Genomic DNA, 16,042 nt, shown 5'->3' with positions numbered 1-16,042 from the left:
ATAGATAGTATTAAATGGAGAGAATTGCCTATGTAGAATATACAAAGTAATAAAAAGGATTTTCTTTTTACTTGCACCTGATAAAATGTGATAAACATTAATTTAAGGAAACGTTTGAATCATATAAATGTGCTGTAATTGCCCTTACCAAAGGTATAAGAAATCACTGTACTTCTTACAGTAACAAATAATTTTCAAGTCTAAAATATATCCTCTTAATTAATAAGTCATAGAAGAGCAGGTTAGAGTACTTGTCCCAGCTGATGATCAGGGTTTTTTTTTCCCCTGGTTTGAATTTAATACTGACACTTTACCTGTATGAAATAAATCCCCCTAAGACTCTCTTTACTTCGTACCCAATAATTACAGTAACAGTAACAAGAAGTAGGAGCATCATTTTTTGTTCAGATAAAAGCTAGACACCCTTTTTTCTCCTTTGTAAAGTACGCCATGGCAGGAGCTCCCACTTTATTCCTTCTGTTACCATGGAAAATTCCAGCAAACCAGTTGTATATTATGCTTCTGAATTTTATGTTGATAGCAAAACTTTTGTTTGGCTGAAAAACCATTTTCTACTGAGCTCAAGCTATCTGGTAAAACTCTTCATGCATGTTGGCGTATTGATCTCAGCATATCGCAGCTTGGTTTGTTACAGTAGAAGCTCTACCAAATCTCTTTTAGTCCTTTCCCCCCCCTCCTGTTTTGTTTTAGCTCTGTTTTTTCCTTCTTTTTAATGGCTACTTATGTAAATAGTTCAGGTGTAAAGTAGTTCATGTACTTCTGCTGGTACCTTCATTTTTCAGTTTTCAGAAGATGCATAAAAATAAGCAGAACTTGAACAAGAAGTTGACAGCTAAAAGGGGTGAAAGTCCCACAGCCAACATCCCTACTTTCTTTTTGCTTTGCTTCTGTTTTCTCCTCTTCACCACCCTTTGTCCGAGATGCTGAAAGTGGTTCTGGGGAAAGGTAGCAAATTAAGGGAGGCTGGAATAGTAAAAAGGGGTTTGGAATGAGCTGACAGATATCTCATAGCTGATATATTCAGCCTAAAATTCTATGTCCTATATTAGCGACACTAATATACTACTGCTTTTGTATTCTCCAAGTAAAAGGTACAGTGAGCGGACCCAGCCACCACTGTTGTTCTTTCTACTGCCTTTTCTCCTTCTTCCCTCCCCAGAGCAAAAAGGGAGGCTCAAGGACAGGGATTCCATAGGCTGAAAAAAACTGCGCTGGAGGCAGGAAGGAAAAGTGCTTTTTCTCTTCTTTTTTTGGATAGAAGATTAAAGAGCAGAGAAAGTACAGAGGAAAGGTCCTATTGCTACTGCTCTTACCATCAGGAAGCTTGAGAGGAAAGGAATAAAGCTGCCAGTCTTTTGTCACCCATAACATATGGTCTTATTTCATCTGTGAGGTCAACTGTTCTGGCAGGGAGCCACAGTTCCAGCTGATCACTGTCACCACAACAGCACGTACTTAAATGTCATCTTTGTAGGGTGTTAGCAAACATGGAAGAGAGTTCAGGAAAAGGAAGGAAGAGAAAAATTGTCAATAGATTGGCTTTTCAGCTTAAAACACAAAATACCCACTCATAAATAATTTAGCAGTTCATATAGACCATAGGTGAAAGAGGTGTTTTTTCATTGTTTCCAACTGGAAAATGCTTTGTCAGTAAAGAAAAAAGCAAAGATAAAGCATCACTTCTGGAGAAAACTAGTTATTTACTAGAAGTTGAAAGTGGTAAAGATAGGAGTGCTGGATGTTGTGGATTTACTGCTGTGTGGCATCAGCAGTTCGCACTTCAGTTTGCTTATGAGAATCTTTGGCTTCTGTAACTTTTTTAGTTGGAGAGACTGTGAGTATAATACCAGGACCTAAAAGGTGTCATTTACTGTACAAAAGTAATGTTGGGCTTTTTCTGAACTGAAAGAAAATCAAGACTTACTTTGTTACAAATAAGCAAGTAGTTTTTTCCTTGAGCTATTTATTCAACATGAATAGTATCTAAATTCACTTTGGAAGTAGCCTTATGATAATGCTTTAAAAACACAAAATACATAGCCTTTTAACCTTTCAGAGCATAGGGATTGCCCTTGTGTCCTATATAGCTCTGGTTTACTTTGCCAGTTCTTCAGTACACATTGCCTTATGTGTGTGCTAGCTTTAGTTAATGGAAGGTTTATGACAGATACATGCTCCCTCACGAACTTAACTTCTCAATAATTGAATGTCAGTACTTCTTAGAAATACTGTTAATAAAAGGTTGGGAAAGCTTGCTATATTTAACTGCTACAAAGGCTCTTTGGTTGGATTACTTTACAAATTATCTGGTTTCTGATCTTGGTTCTATAAGAGCTTAAGGAACTGTAGCTATTCTGGAAATAAGTAGCCTTTTTTAGTGGTGTCTTTATAAGCACAGTAGCAAACATATTGGAAGAAGTCCCAGAAATCAAAGCTGGGTGGAGGATAAAACACTACATCAGAACGTGTTTTGATCAAATCCCCTTTGTTTCTTCTCTAATCTGGATGAAAATGATCAACAGAACTGTTACTGGTCAGAAAGGAAAAACTTGAAGTAATTCTTAAAAATCATTAGCCAAAGAGCCTGAAGCTGTTGAAATCCTCCCAGTAAAAATGCATCCAAACCAGTATAGTCCTATCCAAATGTTTCAGCTTCAGGGCACCTTTTCCGTTGCAGATACTTCAGTTGGCTGTAGTTAGATTGCTTGGCTTTGGACCTTATTATGCATCTTCCTATTGAGATATCTTTTGGTATCACTTGGTGATACCCACTCTGGACAACATTTTAATCTAGAGGGAGAACAACTTCTTGTGTCAATTCTAGTTTTCTGTTCATGTATACTGTAGATAATGGAGATAAGGCATCAAGAACTCAGGCTTTCTGATGCAGTTCAATTCTGTGAAACAAAACCTTGCTATGCAGATTGATGGCGAGTGCATATATATATCTATGTATACATACCCACATAAAGATCATATTCTTACACACACTTCCTTCCTCTATAACCATACTTGAAACAGGTACTGGTAAAGTTTCCAACGGGTCCTGAAGTTTCCAACAAAAACAGGAGGGGGATTGTGCTTTAAGTGACTTTTCAGTTTGTTTTGGAGAGGAAAGCTCTCTGTTTCTGTAATATTTCCCTTAATGTTAGGAAAGTCTGCTTTCTAAAACCAGAATTCCTGTACTATTTTCTGTGTTGCATGCTGTTCTGTTTTACTTCAAAAATCAAAGGATCTGGTTTTGACATTTGCACACATATCGATAAGTACTAATCATTATAGAAGATGTCTGACCAGTTCCTAAGTAGTTTCACACCCGTGTATGGGGGTAGATAAATACAATGAGTAATGGTTCAAAGTTCAGTGCAGAATATAATGGCATTTTGTGATATATGGACATAAGTCTAAACCTCACTTCAGTATTGAAAGGCTGGAAATGCTTTCATCTTTTTAAAGCATACTGAGTTATTAAATCTATAATTCCAAAGGTTTTCTGATACAGGTTTGAGTGTTCCTATTGCATAATCCAGTAATACTTTTCATTTCAATATCGTGCAAAGCCAAGCTTCTTTTAAGCATTTTTAGTTTTAAAAAGGGAGAGTGTTGGTGAATAAATATTACATTGGTTTTGAGAATTTATGTGGGTTTGATATATTTGTTTGATATTACTGAACTTTTGAGATGTTGATATTATTAAATGATGGAATATATAAAAAGCATGGGATAAAATGTAATCTACTGCATTATTAGAAAGAATTAAAGTAGAGGCTATATTTTACAGTGTCGTCTTTCAAATCTAGCCATGCTGTAAACTGATGTTTGCTGTATGCTCCTCCTGATTTGAAATAGATGAAAGAGAATGAACCTTTAATCACCATGGTTCACACTATGATTGAGAACTCGGCGCTAAGACCGCAACTGTACCAGCAAGTAAGGTCTTGGAGAGTGAATGAAATTGCTTTATCATCTGCGACAGTTTTCCTTAGTGACAGTTTTGGTTGTTCCTCAGATTTATTCATAACATTGGTGTTTCTCTTATTTGCTTTGGAAAACCACAATTCATCCATGCTTTATAAAATGCTGCGATATTGTTAGCATGGCTTTTGCTCCGTTTTTGTTGTTCAGTATTCAATGTACACTTCTGAATAACTTTGTCTAGACAATTTAATTAGCTGATGCTTTATGCAGGTGTCCAGTAAACTCATGAAACTTCCAATAAGCTTCCAACATTTGTCTTAGCATGATTCCTTGCAATTAGTGTTCAAAGGTGCTTCTTTCTTTTGACCACTACAAAAGCATGTGAGTGGTGTTTACCTGGTCATTTCTGGCAATTCTGTTTTGTTCTAGGAAGTGGATTTACAAGTTTTTGTTTGCACCTACCAAGCCTTTAGCCACTGAAGAAAGGAAGGATCAAAATTACTTTGATCTGGGGACTGTAAATCCAAAAGGCAGTGTCTGTCCATAAAGTCACAGCAGATTTAACTGTGCACACTTACAGAGTATCTAGTGATGGTTGTAAATGGTAAGATGGAAGAAGAATCAGAAATGTGAATGGAAATATTGTCTGCGAGTTGAGACCTGCATTAACTTATGAGCATGGCCAATACCTATCTGTTGGCACTGCAGTGTTTTAGAGACACTGGGGCTTAACTGAATAGCTCCTGTTGCATCAGGGAATGTTTTAGGAAGTTTCTAGCCTGGGCTGCAGCGATGATGTTGGTTTTATGTAAATGGCTATGATCTTTTGCAGCAGATGAAGTATGCAATTCTGGCTGCCAGTCAGAAGGGAACATCTGTCCAGTTCCGTTACACTTGCGTTTATCCCATGTGAGCCAAAATTACATATAAGGGTTGCATAGTTTGAAAAGAAAGAGATATTCTGCCATTTAAAACAGTAATTTATTAGTGATTAATGATTTGCCATGTTTCTAAAATAGCTGCAACTTTATTTCGTGTTTTGTTTGTTTGGAAGTGAACTCCACAAGGTAGATTTGCCTTTTTAAATACAGAAAAGTTGCAAGAAAAATCTCAGCTCTCCAAGGGAAGTTGGTTTGTGAGTGACTGATTTCAGGATCATACAATTTGTGCTCCGAAGATTAAAACAGGAGCTTTAACATGGAACCTGAAGGAGCTATTTGGGAGAGGTATGGGAGACGTAAGGTACCCTCAAGCACTGTATGAAATTGGATTTTGTTGGGTTTCTTCTTTAAAAGAAGCCTGGCTGTTATGATTTTTTGAACAAATTGATTTTCTGTAATAGATTATGTAAGACAACTAAGTATTAATGAACAGAGGTGCTCTGGATGTGTTCAGGGTAAACTAGCTTTTAATATTAATATAGATACATTTGAGGTATAGCTGTGCCCTAGGCTAGTCTGCCACATATTTAGGGATACCAGTAAATTTCAGAGTGTTGCCTTCACGAAGCTGTGCTGTCAGCTATGGTATTGCTACACAGCACTGCCTTCACCTTATAGACATACCTGCTGCTTTGTATTTGGCACTGAATAAGCACCTTTTTTTCCCATTCTTGTCAAAGAAACCATGAATCTAACAGGTCATGAAGGTTGAATAACCTGTCACTAGCGATGTGGTCTCCTCGGGTCACACTGAGACATTTTGCCAGGCTTGTGTACAAGAATCCATGTATTGCATAAACTGGAGAATAGTAAGACCTGCTTTCGGGGATGAAGTTTCCTATACAAGATACTGCATTCACTGACTTCCAGGAAAGGATAAAAACCCACTCAAAATCTCACTGCCTAAGTAGTCTTCTAAACATTTGTAATGCAAAGCTAACCTGTTAAAAATCCTGGCAACTTATTTAAAGTTTAAGCATGTAATCTTTGATTCCAATGGAATAAATTGATTTTACCAGTCATCTTCCCCACTTCCATTTGAAAGGAGAGTAAACAACTGGGAGAGGCTTCGCTGTAAGCGACTGAAATCTGTTTTGTTGACAAGATGATAAACTCGTTTCTGATGACCGTAACCATTCCTGCGGGTAGAGAAAAGGATCTGTATTTGCTTCAGTTTATTCATGTCAGTTTTGTGGCTGAGCTCATTTAGAGTTAGCAAAGGAAAGCAAGAAAAGCTTGCATTTAATTAAAAATTAAGGTGTCTTGCTTCCTGTTTGTAATGATTAATGGTTCTTTAGTAGAACAGCTAAGATATATACTGTTTCAGATGTGTTATTTATAAGACATTTCTGCTTGTGATTTGTTACATCTTCACAGTTACTTAAATCATTTTGATTTAACATCAGTCTGCTTTACAGACTGTACTGTAAATTTACAAGTATGAGCTAGGGCAATGATTCCATATGCACAGATAAGAAAGATGGAAGTCTTTAAACCTGGACCCAGTTCTACCTGGGGGTGTTTTTGTTTCTTTCTAATACTAGGTGAGGAGTGTTAATGTTGTTTTCGAAAGCATGCTGATTTTAAGAAGTAGGATTATCCTCAGGTCCTCGTGAGCTCCCTAAAGGGGGGGAGACTCAAAAATGTGAGTGCAACAAGCTAACATCCAGGTCTTTACTTGCATAATTGTTCTTAATATATTACAAAACATATTAAAATAGTCAAATTTTGTTTCTATGAAGGTAGGACAGTCTTGTTTATGGGATACTTTGTTGCTGTTGTAGCAGCTGCATGCATTTAAAGTGCTATGCATGTTGGATTTTGAGATCTGTAGGCAGCAGTATTTTTCAGGTTTTGTTATGAACACATGGGATGATTGTATTTGAGCTAAAAATCTTGTGTTTCTGATTTGTATTTGAAATGTTACCTGTTGCACTGTGCAAAATTAGAGCAGAATCTTGCTTACTGTGAGTTAAATGCCCATTTGCCCTGCTTATTGATAGTAAAAAGTACTCCAGAAGCCTCTTGGAAGTCTGACTTGCACTCCCCACGTAATCCTAAGTGCAGTGTCTCACAGAGATGCTTAGTGTGCTCTCAGGGTGTGAAATATCCTGCCATATGTTTTTGGAATCAAAATGGTTAGCAGAATCTGAAAGTAGCTTATAATGTAATGAAATAATACTGTCACTTGAATGTTTTTTGTACTGACTCCTTAAATAGGTTTAAGCCCTCATGTCTTGAGAGAGATGTGAGCTTATCTGGCAAGAAATTTGCTTTTAAGGACATTTTATACCGTGTCCATTGTGGTGGATTTGTCCACTTCTGTGGTTCATCAGGAACTGGCATTTGACAGAGATGGGGACTGCACAGTGGGGTGGTAAACTAGAGGACAGATTATTTCTAACGTAAGATGAAGGCTCGATTAAGGTCACTTTACCTTTTCCTATGTAAGATACGTGTTTGGCCAGACTCTGCATACACAGTTGTTTGTTGGTATTCAGGGTGGTACCCCTTGAAGGTTTTGGAGCTATGCAGCATGTTTCACTGTGTTAAGAGGAATGGATTTGTATTTGAGGAGGCAAATGCTGAGAAGTGTGGAAGTCAGCAGCAAGTCATGTCATTGGTTCAGTAGGTGGCACTCTTCCTCTGGAATTACTGTCCTGGTAAAGTTCTTGTAGGAACGATTTGGTGAGAGGCATTTGTTGAACGTGACATAAAATACGTGTCTATAACTTGATCGTTGGAGCTCTTGTAATACATGTTCCAGAATAATGAGGTTGTTAACCTTTGCTTGTAATGTGTAATTGTATTCTGTCTGCTGCAATTCCTTTCATAATTCCAGTAGGATGCAATCGCATTACTCACTTCTTGCCTTAAGCTGCTCTGTAGATGTGCTGTGGAAAGAGAAGGTGCTGTTTTGTAAGAGATGAATTGTTTCACATGAGTTTTTATAGAGTTTTTGAGCTAAGTCTACATAAAATGTTGCAGTAGAAATCCCGAAATGAAGTTGCTCTCCAGCAGTGCCTCTTTCGGAGGTAGGCAGGGATAAGGATGCTGAATCGCAAGCTTTCATAAACCCAGCTCTAATTAAGGTTGAAATGCCAAAAAACACCCCTCTCTTTAAGAAAAAATACAAACTGAAAGTGTAAAAAATACTGGCTTGAAAAAATACCATTACAGTTTTCCAGTCAAGCCATATGACATTCCGAGCAGCATCTTGGGAATATGTATTACGTATTTAGCTAATAGGGGATAATCTTTCTTCTGTAAACTCTTCCTGTTGTGAAATATAACTAGGGTTTTTTTCTGTAAGTTAAAGACATTTGGCCATGTTTATGAGTTTATTTTAATATTTCCATTCCTCATTTTTCTCTCATTGTGATAAAATCAGCAGTTAAAAAGCACAACTCCACGCAATAGTAGGAGTTTAAATAGACTTCTTAATTTGTGTGACATTCATAAGGTGCAAAAGTGCTGTGGCTTTTTTCATATTCCAACATTCATTTCCATCAAATGTCCATTTCAAAGCAAGTTACTATGTGGTTTTAATACACTATACATACTTTTAAATTGTCACCAGGTGCATTTGCATGAAGTATGTGGACATAATGTCTTGAAATGAAACACTTAAGTTGAAGATTTACTGTATGTTTGGAATGCTTGTCTGATTAACCCTTCCCTAGTCCTTTTATTTATAAGTGTCTTTTAACTATAGACTTTCTTGCACTATTAAGTCATGATGACCTAATTATGGCAGATACTTGAAAGGAAAGCACTCAGTGACAATGTGTTTTTAGTTAAGTTGAATATGAAGGCCGATAGTGGTATGCCAATACTTGTTTAGGACATTAAATACTTACTGTATGGGACAGTCTGTTCTAAAATGGGGAGCTGCTTTTTTCATGTAAAATAGCTTTGAATCTTGTTATTGGCCAGTTCAGAGACTGTGAAAGGGTTAAGAACTCAGTGTTAGGAGCTGTATGAAAGTAGTTTGAGGATACCTCATATGCTGACTGGCATGAGGGCTCAAGTTTTCCTAGGTCCAAAGATAAAATAGAAGGGCTTCTGTTTATGGCATTTCTGGTAATACTCTGTTGGAGGTGAGGATATCTATAGGAAAAAGTAGGCAGAAGGGTGATTGGTAGCATTTATTTGGCATATGTCTGTAACAAAATGTTTTATACATATTTTGTATACTTAGGTCATCCTGTTCTGATTTCAGATTCATATCAGAATATCCTTCTTGTGCATACACTTGACTTTAGTGGGCCTCGAACAGTTAATTCCAAGTAGAATGGGCCCCTGTATTTAGAATGCACAGAAGAAAACTTACATAATAAGTCTAGGTGTACTCTGGTAGTTTCATCTTCCTACATAATCCATGTTTGATTGAGTTAGTTACACATCTTTGAAAATCCAGTTTGCATTAGAAACATAGCCTGTTAAGTTAATGCAACTTTCTACTGACAGTATGCTTGACATTCCATTTACTTACCTTCATTAACGTATATTGGCTAAAAATACCTGGTTCCATGTGCTATGTTTGACTTTCAAGCAAAAGCTGGTTTCTGTATTAAAACTCTTAAGCTGAATGGTAGTTTCATTTTCATAGTCCAATTAAGTTGTTTTATGGCAATATTATTCTTCCTTATAGTTAACACAAGAAGAATGTAGGGGTACACTATACAAATATAGAACTGAAGAGCTGGATATTGATGTAAGTCATTTGTATTTCTTCTTCCTTGGGAATGTTGGTATTTGTCTCTTTCTTTTGATAATAATATCCCCCTTGACTTTTGAGTTTGAAACTCACTTTGTATACTTAACAACAGAAATTGCTCTGTGAAATTGAGGTGCATAAGACTCTTTTTATGATAAACTTTAACTTGCAGGAAGTATTAAATTTTAGGCTGAACTTTCAAACATTGTATGTGTTAAAAGGTGAATTGCTGCTAGAAAGGAATTAATTACTTTACAAGGGGAAAACGTAGTTGTAGTTCAGTTATATGCATGAGATGTAATTTCTCAGGAAATATGACTGATACTCCAGAAGTGAAATTTGGCACGGGTAATTACCATTCAGGGTATTGGGTTGATAGTTATAAAAGAGAAGGGGTTTGGTGTAAAATTGGTGATGAAACATACATATGTATAGTCATACTGTATATACATATACATGCCTAGTCATGCTTGCACAATGAAACTAAGAGCAGACAAGTGTTATCTTAAGAGCTAAAAAGTCAGAACAGTTAAAAACTACAACCTGACATCAGTCATGGGAAAGACTGTTAATGTATACAATATTCTTTGTAATACTGAGGAATATGTGAAGTAGAACAGTATTCGATACCTATTATTTAATTGTAAAGATTAGCTGTAGAATAATAGAATATGCTTTAAGCAGTGCTGTTACAAGTTATAACACTTATTTCATAGTAGCTTAAGAGGGTTTCTTAAGGTTAATTTGAAAGTGCAAGACTGATGGCTTCGTAGTTTCAGAATTCGTATTTTGTGGTAATAACATTTTATATAGCTACATGTAAGGATTTATCAACTTACATTTTGATTACTGAAGATGTTACAAATTAAATCCTAATTGTGGTAATTTTCTGTTATTTACTAGGCTAAGCTTAGCCATTTATGTGAACAAGATAAAGTTGTACAAGCACTGGAGGAGAAGCTTCAACAGCTACACAAGGAGAAAGTAGGACAATTGTATTTATTACCTAAAGTGGATGTTATTTTACATGCTTATTATCAGAACATTGATAACTGAAATAAAACGAAAATCAGCCCAGTGATGCAGAGCATTAAAAATGATTCTTTTTATTATAATAGTACACGCTTGAGCAAGCTTTGCTATCAGCAAGTCAGGAGATAGAAATGAATGCAGATAATCCCGCAGCCATTCAAAATGTAGTCTTACAGAGAGATGACTTGCAGAACGGACTACTTAGCACTTGTCGAGAAGTATCGCGAGCTACTGCAGTAAGTACTATATTCTTGTTTGTAAAACTCATTGAAGTGTGAAATGATTGTCTTCGTGCTCATGTTCTTAATTGGGCTGTCTTTGGTTATTTTGCATTACCTTCCAACAAAACTCAGTTGTCTTTTACTTGCTTGTACTTTTGTCAAAGACAGGTGGAATGTGATCTTTTCACCATATTCATCAAGTAGTCTTTCTTCTTACCCCCTTTGCCCCCCCCATATGACTTTAATTGGTTTTCATATTTATAATATGAAAAAATAATTACAAAAGAAATAAATAATGCAAATAAGCCATTTGTTGTAATGACAAAATAGTAGCAAGCAGAAACTTTTAGCAGATATTCTGTCAAATAGGTGACTTATTTGTAGCAAAAGCAGGATGAAAAGAAAGGGAATTGGTATTTACTGTCCTTTTCCACCTCATGGTGGTTTCTACACTGAAATGACAAGGCAAGGAATCTTTTTGCCTATACATATACATCCAAGAAGGTATTTTAGTGTCAAATTCCAGTAGTTTGCTCTGGTGAAATTGATATGACATAGGCACTAAAATGCTGGGTTTAGTCTGAACATTAGACTGTGTGGTAAAAGGAATTTGTTAGACAAGGAAAACAGAATCAGGGAAAGGAAATCCTCAAGATATCCTTTCCCTCATTAACTCTTTAATTTATGCTAAGTTGAGTAAATTGCTTGATGTAGGCTTCAAAAGTGAGTGAGCAGAGTTGACCTCAAAGATTTTCTTTCTGCACCTTCTCCCTTCTGGCATTTGTAGTTTCACATACGTAAAATAATGGTGTATTAGTAGGCCTGGAGCATTCACTGGTAAGTCATCCAACCCTGCCAGCAGGCTGGGTTGGGTGACTTACATTTGCCTTGCATAATGCATTGCGTATACATGCGCATGCTGTGCACTCACACATACGTATTCTGTGTGATGAAAGAGACAATTTGCATCCATTTTTGTGGCTTTTCTGCCTCAGTGGAAGGGCAGCTTAAGACCCACCTGCCTGCTTGACTACACTGACATATTTGAAGATATTTTTTGTTTGTTTGTGAAAAGACAGAATGCTGTTTGATTCCATTCAGGATGAGTAGAAAATCAGAAAGCTGCTTAAACACTGCATCCTCTAAAATACATATTTATTTATTGCTGATATAAATGTATTCATTATTTCTAGAAGTTTCATGCCACTGAATAAAGAAGAAGAGTGTACTTGAATGTGCATATGTAATTCTTTACTTTTGTTATATACTTTTAGGAACTGGAAAGAGCTTGGAGAGAGTATGATAAATTGGAGTATGATGTAACTGTAACAAGGAACCATATGCAGGACCAACTCGATCGGCTTGGAGAAATTCAGGTGTGGCACAGGTCTTAAAGTCACTAATTCTCTGTGATTATGTTTAAAAACTGCACAAATGGAAAAGAAAGTGTGATGTGGTGCATTAACTTACAGGGTACAAAAAGGAGTAAGAAATGTGTAAGTTCTGAGGAGATGTGTAGGATTTTTGGGTTTCTTTATTTTGAAGTTTCTAGCACTGGTTTTCCTGTGTCTGGAAGCCTCTTTCTGTTTCAGTGTTTCAGGCTCCAAAGTAGGGTAGTTTTCTCACACCTTAGTTGCTATGACAGTCATATTAAATCTTCACCTAAATCCTTCCACTCAACTGAATGTTTTAAAATGTAATTAAATCATTCTATGACAATAAATCATAATAAAGATATTGTAGGCATTGCTTCAGGTCTTACATATGAAGAGTTCTGATGTGTATCTTATTTCCTTGCTGTTCTGTGGAGGATGGGACAGTTAATGTAAGTTCTGAATATGTAAGATCTTTGAGACACCCCCCACACATGCACAGAGATGTGCATACATTATCTGCAATAAGCAGATGGGTGTGGTCCATGCTGGGAGGCATTAAAGGCTGTTTGCTCCAGGGATTGATTTTCTATGCAGCTATGAAAGAGAGATTACAAGGAAGCCCAAGAGCGGAGAAATTTGTGTTCTGCGGTCCAAAGTATGCATGACCATGAATGCAAATAGGCCTGCGTTTTATATGCTAGTATGCAAACACCATATCCACCTATTTTAGGGTTGGAACTTATGATTCCTTTTCTCTTGTTGTATGCAGGTCTCCTGTGCAAAGTTTGCTTGGGTTTTCTTTGGAGACAGTCGATAGAATACTGTTCATCAGTGGAGTTTGAACTAGGAAATTGCTGTTGAATTGACTGACACATCATGAAATTAGCTCATCTTACATGTTTTTGTTTCTGACAGTATTTGAATGTTGCACTTCTATGGGAGAGTGTCATTACTGTGTTTTATGGGCAACGATATGCAGTGGAATCTAAAGAAAGAAAAGGTTTTCTGTTTGGGTTTTTTTTCTGCTTGCAGTGTTATTCCAATTTATTTCCTATATGTGTTGCTTACTTATTGGCAGACTGAGTCAGCAGGGATACAGCGTGCTCAGATTCAGAAGGAACTGTGGAGAATTCAAGATGTCATGGAGGGTTTAAGTAAACATAAACAGCAAAGAAGCTGTTCAGAGGCAGGTAAGCCGTTGTTTTTACATTGCAAGAAGTGAAATTAGATCATCTACAAGGACAAGCTCCACAGTTGCTTTTATATGTGTGAAAAAATGATACAGTTTGATGAGAAAGGAAGTTGATGCTTCATATATTTGCTTGATAGCAATAGGTTATAGTTCAGGTTTTAAAAGCTGTTTACTGAATTTTTCTTTCTCTTTTTCTTTCTATACATGTTCCCCTCACCCCAAACAGGCATCATGGGATCAAGGGCTTTTGCAGCTATTAAATACAAAAATGAGGTATGGTTTTAGCATATTTACCATTTTAGCATCACTGAATTTCTGATATACCTATAATAAAAACTAACATTATTATAATTATTTAAGGATATCTGAAATCTTTATTCTGTCTGTTTCTGTGGAAATATTGCATTATGAATTAGTTTTAGAGGCTTATATCTCCAGTAGTAACTCTAACATTTTCGTTTGTTCTGTGTATTTGTTCTTTATATTCTCACTGGTATGTTTCTCTTTTCCATTTCTCACCTTTTCCTCTCCCTAGGCTCTTCCCTAGAAATATAAACCCCGATTTATGGATTTGTTTTCTACCCACCACACTTTTCATGGGAAGAAAGACATTGCTTTATATGTTGATGCACGTATCAAGCCTGGTTCTCAGATGGCCAGAGCACTCACAACAACACCTAAAACTGTGGGAGCTCCCAGATTTTCAATTCCTCTGAAAATCTGGCTAGAAGTTATAGTTTTAAAGGGACATTGTCATGGTTATATAAATGTGTGCGAGATACATCTGGCTTACAGAGCTTTCTAAAAGCCTAATCCATGTAAAAATCCTTAAAAAGATATTGGATTTAATTTTGAGAAGGATGATACAGAATGTTCATATGTGGCCAACAGGGCAGGTGTGAGATCTGAATAATGAAACTATTGAAGTGTTTCAGTCCAGGTGGTGCTAATAAAATAAAAAGCAACCAAATGAGTGTTACAGTCCAAAGAAACCTGAAGAAACTAAAGCTGTCTTGGCCTTTTTATTTTGGGGGGGAGAGGTTGGTTGGGTTTTTGTTTGGTTTTCTTTGGTGTGACATTGTCCCTTTAATTCCAAAATCTATAGCTGGCATAGCTATGGTAATATATTTTTCTCTTTAAGTTATAAATCATTGTAACAGGTGTGCACATCTAAATAAGGTGACTATTCTACAATCTTTAGGAAGAGGAAGTAGTCCCACCTCGTCCTCCACTCCCTCGGTCCTATGACTTTACAGAGCATCCTCCCATAATCCCCCCTCTGCCCAGTGATAGCAGCTCCTTGCTCTGTTATAGCAGGGGCCCAGTACATCTGCCAGAAGAAAAGAAGATTCACCAAGTTCAAGGATACCAGAGAAATGGATCTTACTGTGTAAGTGGCTTAAATTGCCACATTGTTCTTGAAGCATCCCCCTTTGTTCGCACAGTCACCATTTTTGTTTTGTCATCTGGCTGCTTTTCTGTTAGGTTTTTACCTTTGTTTACTTACTTTTATTTTTGTCTCCATCATTTGCTCTTCACATTCTCCTGTCATATATTCTGTGCATATCAAATGTCTTAAGACTCAAATGCTTGTATCTGAGTGCATTTCAGAAGGTTCCTCTGCTCACAAGTTCTTACAGAACTCTAGGCTCAGAACCAGTTTTTGCTGAAGCCTTATACCAGTTTGCTTCCTGAAGATCATTTTAAAAGGGGGGAGGAGGGAAACCCCCTCCACATTTTTGGGGCAGTTTTTGTCTGTAATTTCTGAAAGTCTGCAAATGTTGTTACTGTAATTAACTACACATAAATTCTGCTGCAGTCGCACTTGAACAATCAAACACTGTCTTAAAGTGAGAGCAGAGTTGTCTCAAAGTAACTGTTTTGAGTCTTAAGACATAAGTGTTTGTGAAAAAAGTGCCTGTTTACTTACCTCGTAACTTGTCATTCCTCAGGGTCCTGATTATAGGCTTTATAAGAGTGAACCAGAGTTAACTACAGTAGCGGAAGTGGATGAATCTAATGGTGAAGAAAAGACAGAACAAATTTCAGAATCAGAATCTGCTGCTAAAGGTTTGTCTCCAGGCACAGTGTTTGAGCCTTTCAGCCTCTTCACAAGGAGGACAAGGCTTTGTGTTACAGAAGCTATATCATCTTTCATATTTGTGTAGCCTGTCCCTTTCTTAATGTGATGAAAGAGCTTCCAGATAAAATAATCATTTAATTACATGACGAGAAAGATTTCAGTCAATTACACTGCAGAAAAATCAAACATTACACTCACCAACAACCCTGAAATCCTTATTGACACCATGTCTAATCACATCACTCACATTCCCCACACACCATTCCCTTGAACAATTACCCATTTTATGTTCTTGCCCTTGAACAATTACTCAGTTTTTGAATCAAGCTCCCAATGTTATGTTGCTGGAACGTCCAAAAAGGCAGCACCACAGAATTTTCAGGCTCTCAGAAGGCAGGGAAACAATGTCTTTTTCTTTTTTTAATCTTGTAATTGTTGAATTGCCTTCTGTCCTCTGATAGAATAGGAATAATGATCACGACCTTGGAGTGTACAGACAATAAAGGTCTTTGCAATTGCTAAATGCTTTAGATTCTTC

At 36.8% G+C, this 16,042-nt stretch overlaps 1 protein-coding gene across 8 annotated transcripts in view; it reads left to right on the top strand.

The window, feature by feature from the left end:
- The window catches only part of PLEKHA5 (pleckstrin homology domain containing A5), a 143,842-nt gene that overhangs the window by 112,798 nt on the left and 15,002 nt on the right, over nucleotides 1-16,042 (top strand). For 6 of the 8 annotated variants that reach the window (XM_034063049.1, XM_034063047.1, XM_034063048.1 and 3 more), the window contains 7 exons: nucleotides 9,535-9,597; nucleotides 10,504-10,584; nucleotides 10,719-10,868; nucleotides 12,128-12,229; nucleotides 13,308-13,419; nucleotides 13,648-13,694; nucleotides 15,374-15,491. In XM_034063049.1, coding sequence (XP_033918940.1) covers nucleotides 9,535-9,597; nucleotides 10,504-10,584; nucleotides 10,719-10,868; nucleotides 12,128-12,229; nucleotides 13,308-13,419; nucleotides 13,648-13,694; nucleotides 15,374-15,491 — 673 coding nt within the window. Of the gene's footprint in view, nucleotides 1-9,534; nucleotides 9,598-10,503; nucleotides 10,585-10,718; nucleotides 10,869-12,127; nucleotides 12,230-13,307; nucleotides 13,420-13,647; nucleotides 13,695-14,622; nucleotides 14,812-15,373; nucleotides 15,492-16,042 lie in introns of all 8 variants that reach the window. The other 2 variants (XM_034063053.1, XM_034063051.1) reach the window with 2 other exon arrangements.

This window comes from Melopsittacus undulatus, chromosome 5, assembly GCF_012275295.1.
Source record: "Melopsittacus undulatus isolate bMelUnd1 chromosome 5, bMelUnd1.mat.Z, whole genome shotgun sequence".
NCBI lineage: Eukaryota > Metazoa > Chordata > Aves > Psittaciformes > Psittaculidae > Melopsittacus > Melopsittacus undulatus.
The sequence above is the reverse complement of the archived record's forward strand: the minus strand, read 5'-3'. Positions and strand labels throughout refer to the sequence as shown.